Source organism: Carettochelys insculpta, chromosome 1 (assembly GCF_033958435.1).
Source record: "Carettochelys insculpta isolate YL-2023 chromosome 1, ASM3395843v1, whole genome shotgun sequence".
NCBI lineage: Eukaryota > Metazoa > Chordata > Testudines > Carettochelyidae > Carettochelys > Carettochelys insculpta.
Window position 1 is genome coordinate 11,546,557 of NC_134137.1, and position 16,535 is coordinate 11,563,091.

The following is a 16,535-nucleotide window of genomic DNA, read 5'->3' on the forward strand; positions in this document are numbered from 1 at the left end:
GATTGAGGGGTGATATGATAGAGGTATATAAAATCATGAATGGTGTGGAGAAAGTGAACATAGAAAAATTATTTACCTTTTCCCATAATACAAGAACTAGGGGACACCAAATTAAATTGATGGGTAGTAGGTTCAAAACTAATAAAAGGAAATTTTTCTTCACACAGCGCACAGTCAACCTGTGGAACTCCTTGCCCGAGGAGGCTGTGAAGGCCAGGACTCTATTAGGGTTTAAAAAAGAGCTCGATAAATTTTTGCTGGTTAGGTCCATAAATGGCTATTAGCCAGGGGTAAAGTATGGTGCCCTGGCCTTCAGTACAAGGGCAGGAGATGGATGGCAGGAGATAAATCACTTGATCATTGTCTTCTGTTCTCCTTCTCTGGGGCACCTGGCATTGGCCACTGTCGGCAGATGGGATACTGGGCTGGATGGACCTTTGGTCTGACCCAGTATGGCCATTCTTATGTTCTTATGTTCTTATGAGCACTGAGCTGATAAGAAGATTATAGGAAATAGCATGGAATTCTCAAGAACAAATCATGCCAAGCCCACCTAATTGCTTTCTTTGGCAGGGCTGGGGGGAAGCCGTAGACAGGCTATATCCTAATTTTAGCAAGGCTTTTGCCACAGTCCCTCATAGCAGTCTCATGAGTAAGGTAGGAAACTGTGACCTAGCTGAAATTACTAGAAGGTGGGTGCACAAAAGGTTGAGAGTGAAGGATAGGGATCAGTGAATTGATATCAAATTGGGAGGGCGTACTTAGTGTGGTCCTGCAGGAGTCAGTCCTGGGTCTAGTACCTCCAGCATTTTCATTAATGACTTGGATAAGGGAGAGGAAAAGGATGCTTATAAAGTTTATGGGGGCACCAACCTAGTAGAGGTGTTGAAGGTACTTTCAATGTCAGGATTAGAATTAAAATACGACCTTGAAGAGGGGGACAACTGGTCTAAAATCAACAAGCTGAAATTCAGTTAAGACCCATGCAGAGTATTTCACTTTGAAAGGAAACCTCAAATGCATGGCTACGAACGGGGGAATAAGTGGCTAGAGGGCCATATTGCTGAAAAAAGTTTTGAGGTTTTGAGGGAATTCCAAACTGAACATGAGTCAACTGTGTGAGGCAGTTGCAAACAAGGCAAATATCGTCCTGGGATGTATTAGCTGGAGTGTCAGATGTAAGAGAGGGGAGGTCATTGTCCTGCTTTGCTTGGCACTGGTGAGACCCCAGTGGGATACTGTGCCCAGTTCAGAGTGCCATAGCTTTGGAAATATGGACATCTGCAGGAGAGGGTGGGACAGCTCAGTGGTTAGAGCCTCGGGCTTGTAAACAGAGGGTTGTGAGCCCAGTCCTTGAGGGAGCCTTTCACAGTTCTGGGGCAGGTTAGACTTTTAAAGAAAAGAAAAGAAAAATCTGCCAAGGATGGTGATAGGTCCCGCTGAGTGTGCAGAGGACTGGACTGGCTGACCTCCTGAGATCCCTTCCAGCTCTATAAGATAGGCATACCTCCAGGCTTCAGTTTCCGTTTCAGACAGAGTCCAGAGGAGAGCAACATCAATGGGTTAGAAAACTTGATCTGCGAGGAACATTTAGCAAGACCGGGGGGGGCGGGGGGGGGGACCTCAGAGCTGTCCTCATCTATGTTATGGGCTGTTAGGAAGAGAACCATGACCAACTGCTCTCCTTGTCCTTTGAAGGTTGGACAAGATGTGCAGCAGGGGAGATTTAGATTAGGTATTAGAGAGCTCTCAGGGTGAAGGAGCTCTGGAGCAGGCTGCCAAAGGAGGTTGTAGAATCCCCATCACTTGAAGTTTTTAAGAAAAAGTTGGGCAAACACCTGTCAAGGCTGGTCTAGGTTTGCTCAGTCCTGCCTCTGCACAGGACTGCGCTTGATGATCTCTCGAGGTCCCCTTCCATCTGACATTCCTGTAGGTGCCCACTCTGTGGGTACCCCGGGGCTGGTGCACCCATGGGAAAAAAAACTGGGTGCTCAGCACACATCAGCAGCCTCAGAGATCAGCACCATCCCTTCTTTAAACCCTGCTGGAAGCCACTCAGCTAAGCTAAGAAGATGTCCCCTGTGTATATGCCCATACACTGAATCCATACCACCATTCATTCACGCACCAGGCTCCTGGCACCTCACCTCCCTGGTCCGCATGCCCACTCCTCTCCCCAGCTCCTTTTCCACCCGCCTGCTCTACCCACACATCCTCGGTGCACACATCCATGCCAACGTCTTGGCACAGCTCGGCAGTCACCTATCCCAAAGCCATCCCCTCAGTTGTGCGAAGGGAGGGCAAGCACCATCTCAGACCCTACCCCAGAAGTGGGATGACCTTTCTATGTGTTCAGTGACAATCCCATCTCCCTCCCCACCCCAATAAATACCCCTGCACTCCCTGGTCCTGGGCCCATCTCGCTTTCCCTGAACAAGATGCTGTCACACTCTGATTGCCAGAAATGCCTGGCTCCCGTTCCCTGGTCAGAAAATCAGCTCCAAGGACCCAGCTCCTCACTGTATCCCCTACACAAGGGATCCACTCAGTGAACAAGAGAGTCGGGACCTGGCTGTGGATCAGGTGCAGGGAAGTAAGGGAACTTTGTGAGCAGTGTGTTGGTCTGTTTGCTGGCTGTCTCCAAGGCCGTCCTGAAGATTTATGGAGCCAGACACAGTACTGCAGGTTGGACCTCCCTGGTCAGCCACACTTGGGACCTGACCGGTCCTGAACAAGGCAATTTGCTGTACCAGAGGAAGTCCCTTACCACTGGCCCCCCAGCCTGCCACCCTCCCCCCACCAGCTCTGCTTCTAGCCCTGGGTGGCTCTGGTTTTCGCTGTGTGGTTGGGGTGGGCTCCCTGGCTCCCTTTTCCTGGTCAAAAAATCATCCCCAAAACTCAGCTCCCTACTGTAGAAGCCTGTCTGTTTGTGTCTCTGTGAGGGCCGTACAGCTGGGACCCTGGGGCCTTGGACTGGCCTTGCTGTTTGACGTCTGAGGTGTTGATCACTCCATTAACCATGGGGCAGAACAAATAGTGGGGCCCAGGGTACAGTGGAGTTAGCTTGGGCACTTGGTTGGGGCACCAAACTCTCGAGTGTCAACTCACAAGGCCAAGGCCAGACAGGATTATGGGATTTGCTTCAACACAGTGTCAGTTAGGGATAATGTACTTTATTAAGCTCATCTTCTCAAAGCCACTACAAATTTGGATTCACAAGGTACACATTAGCAAGCCAGAAGCACAATAGGAACGTATATGACTGGACAAGAGGCATTTTGGCCTGCTTACGTCCCCTTCGCTGCAGGGAGTTCCAGTCCTGAAATGCCTCACGGGGGATGTGGCTCCAGCTGCGGGCTGGCCAAGGCACCCTTGAGGTGGAGAGTCCTCATTAAAACTCAGCTAGGGGCAGGACCTTACAGTGATTTTAGCCTTTAGCTGTTTACCGGGGGTGCATGTACTGGTTCAGTGCCACCTTTAATGTTCTCATAGGGCTGAAGCCAAGGTTGCCCTGGTTACATGTTTCTTAGGTTCCCACATCTAAAGGCAGGTGTCAGGTCTGATGTGGCTGCCTGCTGTTTATGTTTGCAGGGTATAAAGCTGTAACAAGCTGTTACATAAGGATGGGAATTTGTGCCTCAGGTATGGAAGTTTCCACTCTCGCTCTCTGAGGCCTTTTGGCCTGCAGACAGGCCAGCTGGCGTGTTATGGGACATTGAGGGGTGTCATTATTTTAGCCCCATTGCCTGCGATACACTCGACAGACCTCCCTGGGTTCTGTGTCTTGTGCAGCAGTTGAGCAGCACTTAGGAGTAAACACAGCAGTGCTAGGTATCGTATTCCCAGGGGGAGATTTTCTTTGGGGAAATGTGATCTCCATGAAAGGGAAAGTAAGATTTCCCCAGCCCTCCAGCTGAGAAGTGCATTACAGGGTCCGACCCACCTCCGTTATGGCTGGGCTGCAATCTGTGAGAGATCAGCGCCTGCCTGGGAAATTCCAGCTCCCAAAGCAGGTGCAGCAGAGTGATTTGGTTTTGGTGCGTGCTTTCCCCAAACCTCTCGGCTAATGTCCCTGCTGGATTCTCCCACAGCCGCACAGGGACGTTAGAACCATGCGGAGACCTCTGCTGATCCCCATGATATACTTCTGTCTTCAAACCTGGCTGGGAGCCACCCAGGTAAGCTCCTGAGCCTTGCCAGGGAAGTGCGCTGGGTATTCTTGTATTTCTGCTCCACGCTGTGCAGGTTGCAATATCGTCTGACCCGCATAGACATGTCACACTGGAAGGGATCCCATCTCATCCAGCTCCCTTGCTGAGGCATGACCAAGTGAACCTAGACCAGCCGCAACCTATTATGTCCAACCTATTATAAAAGCTCCAGTGCTGAGGATTCCACAGCGTACCAGGGAAACCGGTTCCAGACCTTGACTTCTCTCATACCTAGAAAGTTTTTCCCAGTATCTAGCCTAAATCATTCTTGCTGCAGTTCCAGCCCATTAATTTTTGTCCTGCTCTAATGCCAGCAGACCCCAGCCATCTGTGGGTAAAGTCAAACCTGGGACCTCTGGAGCTTAGTGAAGGAGCCTCTACTGCTTCTGCGAAAAGCCAGCTGGCTCTCAGCTAAGTCTGAAGAGGAAACTCATTGTTCTTGTTATAAGTGGTCTCAATGCCTCTAGCTGGGACAGTACACTACACCCAGCAGGTCTGGGGGTTACACTACCTTCAGTGGCAGTGGAGAACAATTCATCCGCATCCTCTTCATAACACCCCTTAATATATTTGAAGACAGCTATTGGGTCCCCCTTTCCCAAGTCTTCCGTTCTCAAGACAAAAGGAGCCCAGGTATTTTAATCTCTTGCTCCACATCTCAGTCTGCCTTTTCCACAGTGTTGAGAAATTGTTTCTTGAAACCTTCTTCCTAAATGTCATACAACAGACTAACAACAGTTTCTCGGCAGTCTTATGTATACACAAAGCATCTTGCATGGCTGGGTACCACTGCACAGGTAATGCAAAGAGGGTATGAAAATCACTGCGGGTGTGTCTACACTTGCATTCCTCTTTCGAAAGAAGCATGCAAATGAGGTAACTCGAAAATGCAAATGAGGCATAAATTTGTATATTAGGCACCTCGTTTGCATATTCTAAGTGAGCCAGTGTAGACGCTGCTCTTTCAAAAGTAAACCCATCTTCAAAAGAGTCCTTCTTTCCTTTATTTAATGGAAGAAGCCCTCGGGGGCTATGCTTCTACACGGCGTTTTGGAATCCGGCAGAACGTCTTCCAGAGTCCAAACCATGTGACCATATGCTAATGAGGCATAAGCAATCTGCATACATGCCTCATTAGCACATTTTGGGCTGTTCATTAGCATGCCACTTTCGGAGGACAGTGGCATGTGTAGAAAGCGCCCCAGTGTGCGATGGCAACCAGTGCACACCATGCTGTGCTACAGACCCAGTATCAGATGCAGAATTAGATGCTATGTGCTACACCACTGAGATAAACAGGAATGGTCTGTAGAGATTCTGGTTGGAGGTGGGCTGGGATTTCTGACCGACCTAATTCTCACCCATCTGTCTCCTTTTCCCCACCACCCCTTTTGTCTTTCCTATTTATATGTCCCTTCCTGTCTGTCTTCCTCATCCTACCCCTGCACACCATAGAGTTGGGTGTCAGGCCTTGTGCTTTTCCACAGAAGCATAAAATCCCAGGGCTGGAAGGGACCTCAGGAGGTAATCAAGTCTGGCCTCCTGCCCAAAGCAAAACCAACCCCAACTAAATCATCCCAGCCAGGGATTTGTCTAGCCGGGACACAAAAATTTCTAGGGATGGAGATTCCACCACCTCTCCAGGCAACACATTTCAGGGCTTCACCTCCCTCCTGGTGAAAAAGCTTTTCCTAAAATCCAACACCTAGACCTCCCCAAAACAAGTAAACACCTTTTCTGCTCTCGGGCAGGAATCCTGTGATTCTTCCAGGCTCAGATGGGCCCTCAGCTGCAGGAACCAGTATATCCATTGTGCTCTGAGTTAGGGCCTTAGGGTTTGCCTTTCCAGAGCCTATGCCCCATGGACTTGAAACTCACAATTTGTCAGGCCACTCTGTTTATTAGCAAAGCCGCTCTGCTAATACATCCAGAAATGTGAGCCCCCACCTGGGGCTTGGGTCTCTTGATTTATACAGCTCAAGACAGTGATTCCATAAACAAAGAAAAGGCCAGACTCACACTTATTACTGCTCTGGTTCCTGCCTTCCCAGGCACACCTGGCTCTATCCAAACCCACCCTACCTTCCTACACACAGCATCAACATCACTTCCCCTTCTTGAGCTCAGAAGCAACATTGTATCATAGTGTGATTTTTATAATGTAACTCTTATACTTCTTACATTACAATGTAACTCTTATGCTTCCACAGGGTGTGCCTAGTTCAACCTGCCACAGCTCTTCTGATCACCTGCACTCACCAGCTTGCCAGGTGAGCTCTACAGGAACCCAGATCTCCAAAGTGAAAAGTCCTGGCATTGTCCCTGAACAGCACCCCAGCGTTTGCTGAGAAATAGCTTGTCATAGATTCATAGAATCATAGAACAATAGAGCTGGAAGAGACCTAAAAAGCCATCAAGTCCAGCCCCTGCCCGAGGCAGGACCAAACCCATCAGATCAGCCCAGCCAGGGCTTTGTCGAGCTGAGACTTAAAAACCTCCAGGGATGGAGCCTTTCTCTCCATCTCCGCTTGTTTTCCCAACAACCCCCTACTAAACCAAGTCAACATGTTCAGTTGACAGCCCAGTAACCAAAGCAAGAGACAGTGCTGATCTACCAAGAATCATGGCGCCAACAAGACATTTGCCTAGGAACTCAGTGAGGATTCTGGTTATGCTTGTCATCCTTTTCTCCCACCTTTCATCTGTCTTGTCATTTTAAGGGTCAGTTCCCAGGTGCAAAGATACCTCTTAGGGTAGGTCTACCCACCAAAGTCATTTCCAAATAAAAGCCATCCTTCTGAAATAACTATGCTAGCATCTACGCAATGCAACCACTATTTTGAAATAATGTCAAGATAGCGGTGGGCTGATTTCAAAATTGCTAAACTTCATTCTGGTCGTGGCTACACTCGGCTGAACTTTCGAAAGGGCCATGCTAATGGCCAAATCGGAGAATACTAATGAGGCACTGAAATGAATATTCAGGGCTTCAGTAGCATGCTGCCAGCCGCAGCACTTTGAAAGCGCTGTGGTTCGATCACGCGTGGCTCATCTGCACAGGGCCCTTTTCAAAAGGAGACTGAAAACATTGAAATCCCCTTATTCCTCTCAGCTGAAAGGAATGGGGGGATTTTGACAGTTGTGGGGTCCTTTCGAAAAGGGCCCCGTGTAGCCGAGCCGCGCACAGTCGAAACGTGGCACTTTCAAAGTGCCATGGCCAGCAGCATGCAAAGGAAGTGCTGAATATTCATTTCATGGCCTCATTAGTATTCTCCGATTTGGCCATTAGCATGGTCCTTTCGAAAGTTTGGCCAGGTGTAGACACGGCCTTTATGAGGAATACCAGCTATTTAAAAAGAGGGGCTGTTAAGACCGGGAATAGATCCTATTTGGAAATAAGCCATAGGGCACCAATGGCTCTGTTTCAAATTAGGCTCTATGGCTGTGTCTGCACATGCCAACTCTCCTGGAAGCAGCATAGTAGTGAGCCGTCCGGAAGATGCTAATGAGGTGTGGATGTAAATTTGCCATGCCTTATTAGCATATGGGCATGTAGTTCGGTGCCCGGAAGAAGCTCTTCCAGACTCCAAAATTCACGTGCAGACACACGGCCCACAGGAATCTTCCAAAAGGACCCCCTCTTTCTGGAATCCCCTTCTTCCCCAAAATTTTCTTCCAGCCTCCAAATCACGTGCCCATATGCTAATGAGGCATGGGAAATTTACATCCGTACCTCATTAGCATCTTCAGATGGCTCATTACCAGGCTGCTTCCAGAAGATGCTTCCCTAAAAAAAGGGATGAAGGATTCTTTCAAAGATGGGGTTTACTTTCAAAACAGCAACGTCTGCACTGGTTTTCTTCTTTCAAAAGAAGCTATTTTGAAAAAAGAATGTGCAAATGAGGTGTCAGATATGCAAATCTGTGCCTCATTTGCATTTTGATTCCCCTCATTTGCATACCTCTTTCGAAAGAAGATTGCAAGTGTAGCCACAGCCCCTCTGTGTAGATGCTGTATTTCGAAATAGCTGAGTGATATTTCAAAATGCATTGTTGTGTGCAGCAGCCTTATTTCAAAATAAGCTCTTCTGGAATAGCTTAGTTTGAAAGAACTCTTCTGTGTAGCCACACCCTTAGGCTGCATCTACACTAGCCCTCCTTTTTGGAAGAGGCGTGTAAATGCAATGGATTGAAAATGCTAACGAGGTGCTGATATGAATATCCAGCACTTCATATGCATAATGGGGGCCACTCGCCATGTCAAAAGTGCTGCTTTCGAAAGGCAGAACAGCTGTGTCAAGGGGGTTCCTTTAAAAAGAAGCCCTGCTTTTGAAAGCACCCTTCTTCCTAATTTGCTTTGCATTTCAAAAGCAGTGCTGTCGACGTGGCGAGGGGCCCCCATTGTCCAAATGGGGCGCTGACTGTTCATACCACGCCTCATTAGCATTTTCGATCTGCTGCATTTACATGCCCCTGCCGAAAGGGAGGGGCAGTGTAGACACAGCCTCTGTGTGTTTGTACAGGGCTAAGTACAGCAGGGTCACAATCCCGGGGGTGAGCCTAGGAGCTATTTCTCAGGGGGCAGCCATGTGACTCTGGATCTGCAAAATACCATGAGGAGTCCTGTGCCATAGGACATGGCGAGTGGCCCCCCTTATGCATATGAAGTGCTGAACATTCATATCAGCACCTCATTAGCGTTTTTGATCCATTGCATTTCCACGCCTCTTCCAAAAAGGGGGGGTAGCGTAAATGCAGCCCAAGGGTGTGGCTACACAGGAGAGTTATTTCAAAATAAGCTACTCCAGAAGAGCTTATTTGGAAATCAGGCTGCTATCGTAGGTGCTATTGCAGCACAGATTCTAATGTGACTCTATGTTTCCTTTCTTCCCCCAGGCAACACATAAGGTCAACCTGACCATGGAGCCTGATGCTTTTGATGACCAATATCTTGGCTGTGCTAATGAAATGGATGAACTTGCCCCTGGCCTGCTGGAGGAAGAAATGTCCAAGTCGTTGCTGTTTCGCAAGGTGTGGAAAATAGCAACAGAAAAATGGGAACGGGTAAAAACAAAGATTTCCTTACCCAGGGGCTTTACGGATGAGCATGGAAGAGCCATCATAGCCTACTCTGACAAATACAAATACAACAACGAGGCTTTTCAAAGAACTTTTAATGAGGCGGTGAGAGGGGCAGGGGTATCTCGAGTCCATTACATGGACAGTTTCCAGTTCAAAGCCTTTCATTATTATTTGACAAGAGCCTTACAGCTCTTACGAGGGAGCTGTGAGGAGACGTACAACCTGACGGTGTACTGGAGGGTTTTCGAGACTGAAGTTGCCTGCCAAGAAAAGCCCTTCCGGTTTGGATATTTTGCCTCTTCATCTATGAACAGAGAAAGAGCTCAAAGATTTAGCGTGGACAAATTATTCGCCATCCACACGTGCTTTGGTGTTCAGATCAAGAGCTTCTCACACTTCCCAGAGCAAGAAGAAGTCTTAATCCCAATACATGAGATGTTCAATGCATCACAAGCACAAGGGAACAATGGCTTTGCCCTCTTGAGCACAAACCAGACCTGCAGCTATTTTAACTGCGCGTATTTGGGCGGTGAGTCCTGGGCTGAGCAGGAGAAATATTTGGCTGGGGCTGTTGGCTGCGGGGAACTTGAAACCCCCATTGCAGGGAGAGCCGATGAGAGGTACACTGACATGGGGATCTGCCACCAGAGCTGGGGGAGACAGGCTGCCACCACTCATGCAGCTAGAGAGGACTCAGGCTGGGGTGGGTGGACACTCCCAAGCACTCGCTGAGGACAGAGAAGGCACCTGTTGTCAGAGTTGCCACCAGCGTGGTGCTCTGCTCTCTCCAATGTATCACTCGGCTGCGTGCGTGTGTTCCCTCTGTGTGCTGCCCCGGCTCTGCAGAGAGCTGACACAGCAGACTCAAAGAGAACCCCCAATGACCACAGAGTCTAGTAAGGTGCGAAGGCGCGTCGGCCAGGTTTATTGCCGTATTGGATACAGTAGTAGTTCCCTGTAGATTTCTTAGTCTAAGTCAGGGCATACTACAAATATGCACCCACGGTCAATGGACTCGGCTCAGTCAGTGGCGGGACTTTCCACTGCCCCCTCGGCCAGACCCAGACCACATCCCAAGATTACATTCTTATACACAGGTACAAACAACTTACACATCACTCCTGATGTATTGAGGTACATACACCCTTCTACGTAACCAGGTGCCGCCTCTCACCTTGTACATGGTGGTTTGAACAAAACAACTGTGTCCATCATATTACCCTTCTGCCCCTGTCATTGGGATGGGTCGGCCTGTTCTTCCTTATCTGTGGAATGTTCCTGGGTCGGGTGTTCTGGTACCGTGTTCCTATTTCACTATGCTAGGTAGATATGTTTATGCAACATCAACCCTCTTCTTGCCAACTTCTGTGAGCAATGCATTCCTTTAGCTCACAGCTGCACTTTGCTTTCTGTTAGCAAAGTTTTGACCATTACTTTGGTTCAGGCCTAAGGCCTCATACTAGGCCTGTACTTACTACAGCACCTAGACACCACAACGAGGGGATCACTAAAGAGACAGGTTAAAGCCCCAAACCACTGCAAGTGTCACACAAACACACCCTGCACAGAGTCCACAGAAGACTGGCAGAGCCATTGTATCTCCTCAGACAGGGCCCAGCAAAGCCATAGGCTGTGAAGAGCGGGCAGGTGGCCTGTTGTGTGGTGGCACATTGTTTAGGGCAGTAAGGGCTAAGGACAACATCGAGGAACTTTAGAGAGCTCTGACCAGGCTGGGCGAAAGGGCAACACGAGATGAAATTCACTGACACACATTGAAGGTAACGCACCTTGTGAGAAAGAATGTCACTGGGATTTTAATGAGCCGGGCTGCCATTGTGGAGAGTTTGGTACAAATCCTAGTGAAAAGCTCTGCTTGGGGCAAGGCTGGGTCTGCAATGGAAACAAAACATTCAGGTTTGCCTGTATTGATGGGAGGGAGAATTATGCCAAATGTTGTATCATTATATGGCTCAATGGGGCTCCCGTCCCTGAGAGAGTAGGTGTGCTTCCAAAACCCCCATTGGCAAAGAGTTAGGAAGGGAAAAAAGTTCAGAGAAGTACAGAAAATGATGAGAGGACTGGTGAGATTTCCAAAGTTGAGCCTGGGGTGGCTGAATTAGCTGGAGGGACACATAAAAAAGACCACAATGGAGGTATACAGACGAACAAGCTAAATATGAGTCAACCATGTGATGCTGTTGCAAAAAAAAAAAAAAAAAGCTTCTTGGATGCATTAAAAGGAGTGTTGTGAGCAAAACACGAGAAGTCATTCTTCTGCTCTGCTCTGCTCTGCTCTGCTCTGCTCTGCACTGATTAGGCCTCACTTGGCGTATTGTGGCCAGTTCTGGGCACCACATTTCAAGAAAGATTTGGAGAAATTGGAGAAGGTCCAGAGAAGAGCAACAAGAATGACTGAAGGTCTAGAGAACATGAGTGATGAGGGAAGACTGAAAGAACTGGGCTTGTTTAGTTTAGAAAAGAGAAGACAGAGAGGGGACATGATAGCAGTTTTCAAGTACCCAAAAGAGCATTACAAGGAGGGATAAAAATGTTCTCCTTGACCTCTGATGACAGGAGAAGTAGTAATGGGCTTAAACTGCAACAAGGGAGGTTTAGGTTGGACATTAGGAAAAATTTCCCAGCTGTCAGGTGGTTAAACACTGGAATAAATTGCCTAGGGAGGTTGTAGAATCTCCGTCGCTGAAGATATTTAAGAGCAGATTAGACAGACATCTACCAGGGATGGTTTAGATGGTGCTCGGTCCTGCCGTGAGAGCAGGGGGCTGGACTCGATGACCTCTCGAGGTCCCCTCCAGTTCTAGTGTTCCATGATTTTATGATAATAAATGAGACAGTGACAAATTACAAGGTGCCATTCCCCTTTCATATAAAAGAAGAATTAACTGAAGGCAACACATTTTAACCAGCAAAAGAGAATGCCTTGTTAGCAAATGCAGGGTTAACTTGCGGAACTCCTTGCCACAAGATTTTCCTCAGACCAACAGCCCAGTAGAATACAGTAAACCCTCCAGTTACGCCACGGGTGCGTTCCTGCAACCCCAGCGTAACTTGAATTTTCGCATGAGTCAAGGAGAGCTGCGAACAAGGCCCTCCTGGGGTCCCAGAGTGGTGGGGAGCTGGGAACGAGGGGGCAGCCTAGATCCCGTCTTCCCACTTCTTGCTGGACCCAGGAAACTGACCAGCACATGGCTGGTCAGTTTCCCAGTTTCCACAAGTGGCAGGGAGCTGGGAACCAGCTTTCCACTTGCTTCCTGGCTCCCTGACACTTACAGGACCCGGGAAACTGACCAGCCAGGAGCTAGTCAGGTTCCTGGATCCTGCAAGCAGCGGGGAGTTGGGAACCTGGGAACCAGACAGGAGCCTGGCTCCTGGCTCTCCACCCCTTGCAGAGCCAGGAAACTCACCAGAGCAACAGCCTTTGTCAGTTTCCGGACTCCAGCGGTGGAGGGGAGCAGGGAACAGGGGCAGCCTGGCTCCTATCTCCCCTCCACTCCTTGCAGCCAGGAAACTAACCAGGGCTGCTGCCCTGCTCAGTTTCCTGGCTCTGCAAGCGGAGTGGAACCAGGAGCCAGGCTGTTGCCTGGTTCCCAGATCCACACTACACCAGGGCCTGGGAAACCATTCCTGTCAGGGGCTGCAAGGGTCAGGCTGCTGCCCTGACGGGAGTGGTTTCCCCACTTTTGTCAGGGGTGGCAGTCGCATTAACCTGAGGCTCACACAACTTGGTTGCTCATATCTCGAGGGTTTACTGTATTAAAAAGAATTAGCCATGTATGTAAGGCAGTGAGAATGTCCATAGCTGTATTACATAAGCTAAAGAATTGTTTCAAAAAGGGCAATAAACCCTTTGGCCTGAGGATATAGGACAGTCATTAATTGCCAGGGTTGGTGAACAAACTTCCCCTATGTGTAGGTTGTTACAGAGCTGTCCAGTAGGGGGTTCCAGCTTCTCTGGATGCAGCTGGGTCTCACCTCAGTCAGGTAGAGGATATCACACAAGATGAAGCCCGCTGGCAGGGTCCAGAACGACCGCTCCAATGTTTCTTTGGAAATAGTAAAATGAAGTTGAAAATTCTGCCGGGTCCTATTTCACTGACCTCTGTTTGTACCGTAGGAGAGAAGAACCAAACATGTGTTGACAACTCCGGTAAGAGAGAAACTTTTTATGTTGATTGTTTTGACCGTGACCTGCCCTCTTTACTGAAGTGCAGTATCGAGTGCAGGCCCATCAGGCAAACATGAAACCGTCTGAGGAATAAGCAGGGTGAACGTCATGTTCTGTCTGTCGGTCATATTCCTTGTATGGACCTCATGGCTAGTACGTGAGCAGGGGATGGGGAGGGAAGGGTTCAGAGACAAATGTTGGAAATGATGAGTGGTCTGGAGAGACCTCCAAAGGCGAGTCTGAAATTGTTTTATGAGGAGGAGAGAGACACAAAAAGAAATATGATGGAAACATAGAAAACAATAAATGAGACAGAGCCAGAGAGGGCCATTTCCCTTTCTCATAAAACCGGACTAAACTGGCAGCATCTCTCAAGGATGATCTAAAAAATACTTAGTTCTGCAATGACTAGGTGACCTCTCAGATCCCTTCCAATCCTACGACTCTATGCTACATCTACACTTACTAAAAACTTGGAAATGGCCACGCTAGTGGCCAAATAGAAGAATACTAATGAGGCGCTGAAATACACATTCAGCACCTCACTAGCATGCCGCCGGCCACCACGGTTCACTCACCCGCGGCTTGTCTACACGGGGGTCCTTCTCAAAAGGACCACGGCGACATCGAAGTCTCCTAGGAATAAGGCGATTTCAATGTTGGCGGGGTCCTTTCGAAAAGGACACCCAAGTAGACAAGCCGCGGGCGAATGAATGAGGCACTTCAGCACCTCATTACTATTCTTCGATTTGGCCATTAGCGTGGCCATTTCCAAGTTTTTAGCAAGTGTAGACATGGCCTATGAGTCTATAATGTTAACTAGTAAAACAGTTGTATAATATAGGGAACTCATTACCACAAGCTTTCCATCAGGCCAAGAGCTCAACAGAGTAGCCATTTTTACAGACCATGAGAATCTCGACCGTTAGGATACTTAGGATTAAAAAAATGACTTTAAAAGGACTATAATCCATAGAGCCTGAGGATATAAGGCAGTCACTCACTGCTTGGGCTGGGTAAGAAAAATCCCCACATATAAATTATTCCAGACTTGTTCGATAGAGGATGACTTGCAGCTTCCCCAAAGCAGCTGAGAGAACATCTCAGACTAGATGGAGTCTGTTGGTGGGACCCCATTCAACAGATCCTACATTTCTTTGGAAATAGTTGAATGAAGCTGAAAATTGTACCTGGGCTAACGAGTGCCTCTGTTTGTGCCATAGGACAGAAGAACCAAGAATACGTTGACAACTCAGGTAAGAAAGAAACTTTCATTCTGCATTGTTTTGACGATCACTTGCCCTTTATATTGAAGTGCAGAGCAGAGAACAGCCCCACAGGCAAATACCTTACTGGAAACTAGTGGGGAAATAAATGGGGTGAACAGTGGGGTCTGTCTATTTCTCCAGGCTTTAGGATGGATCTCATGACTTGTTTCTGAGCACTTGCATGTCTGAATGGATTCCATGTGCAGTTGAATTCAGACAAGAAAATGTAGGAAACTCAACCCCTTGGAGCACTAAATATTCATCTTCAGTGTTCTGAATGATAAGGCGAACACACCTCCCCTAATCCAGCAACACAAGCGTGTCCCCATCTCCCTCCTTGACGAATGACACCTGTTCTACCCCCAGTGGAATTACAGCCTCTCAAAGGACTAATTGACTGTTTTACTCAAGCAGGTCAGAAAAATCTCAACAAACCATTTTCTTGCTGCAATTTGATGAAATTGTCAATATCTAACCTTCTGCAGAGACTGTTCTGTCAGAACACTGCCTGGGCCAGGGTCGCAACCCAAATAGCAGCAAAAGCCATTTCTGCTCAAACTCGGTGAAAAGCTTAATAATCCAAGAGGTGCATTGTGGCTGAATACAAGAGGGCCCTTAAGAAATAATGTCAAACCGTACTTTCTACAACCCCTACTTTAAGACCAGCACGCACACCGATTTGTAATGTGATATGTGTTTACTGTAGGATGCTCGCAAACCTTTTTCGTATTCTGTTTCCTCACACTTTACAAGTGTGTGTTTGTACCCCTGTCTTCCTGACTTTCACTTCTGAACCCACTTTAATTATGCCAGTTTTGCTTCACGTTTAATTTCAGTTTTCTTGTGTGTTGCCCTCCACAGCAGGAATGCCACATGCTTCCTTTTCGAAATCAAGACTTTATGAGCAACACAGTTAAAAGGGAGATACGGTATCATATCCCACAATTCACTGCACAAACTAAGAGGGGGAGTTACTCAACGTTTCGAGATCACCCATTGTTTGCTATTTAGATATGACTTGTTCACTGTTGGGCTTTTAGGTGTTCACTGTTTATTGAAAACAATCAGGAGGGATTTTTCTTAACTCTGTAATTATAGCGCTGGGAGCCACAAAGTTCTTAAAGAGCCACATGAGGCCCTGAAGCCACAGGTTGCAGATCCCTGGCTTGGCTCTGGCCAGCTCAGTCACCTGGCTTCTCAGCAGCTTAACTGGGAGACTGCCTAGCAGTCATGGACCCAGGACTTCCCATGCCCCCAACTCTGGGACATCCTGCTCAGTGCACCGCCCCAGAGCCAAGGCTCTGTTCCCTTGTGTGGAGAATTTTAACTTTTTTAGAGTTTTTTTTAATTCCAAGTCAGAACAAAACCTTATTTTGAAATCTCAAAACCCTCCATGGACTGGAATGATCCATCCCCAAGTTATCTCCTAAAGCTATTGTTCTGCTGCTGTCCCACTCTAAGGATGTCTGCCATTGTGGAATTATTTCCTATCCTTCCAGTCACTTTTTCTCACTGACAGCTCCCAGAGGAGGCCTCACCTTCCCCAGAGAGTGCAGCTCTTTCCTGTTTGGAGGATCCGTCATCCTTGTCCAAATCGCCGCTCTGAAGCTGTTCTCTGGTTTCTAAAAAATTTCCTATTTACCTTATTAATTTTTTTCCTCTCCAACTCACACCATGGTTGTGGGACTTGCCAGACTCAAAGCCACCCTGTTATTCTGCCAGTGGTTCAAAGGGAAACCAGGTACATGGATGGAGAGTCAATCTTGTACCTGCTTGGGCAGCGCTGATG

The 16,535-nt window shown here is 48.0% G+C and overlaps 1 protein-coding gene across 1 annotated transcript; it reads left to right on the plus strand.

The window, feature by feature from the left end:
- The first annotated feature begins 4,112 nt into the window (after nt 1-4,112).
- Nucleotides 4,113-16,372, plus strand: LOC142003569 (ecto-ADP-ribosyltransferase 5-like). Its single transcript, XM_074980632.1, has 4 exons — nt 4,113-4,178; nt 9,107-9,821; nt 13,428-13,460; nt 16,266-16,372. Exons 1-4 carry the CDS (start codon nt 4,113-4,115, stop codon nt 16,370-16,372), a joined length of 921 nt encoding a protein of 306 aa, XP_074836733.1.
- Nucleotides 16,373-16,535: the final 163 nt, after the last annotated feature.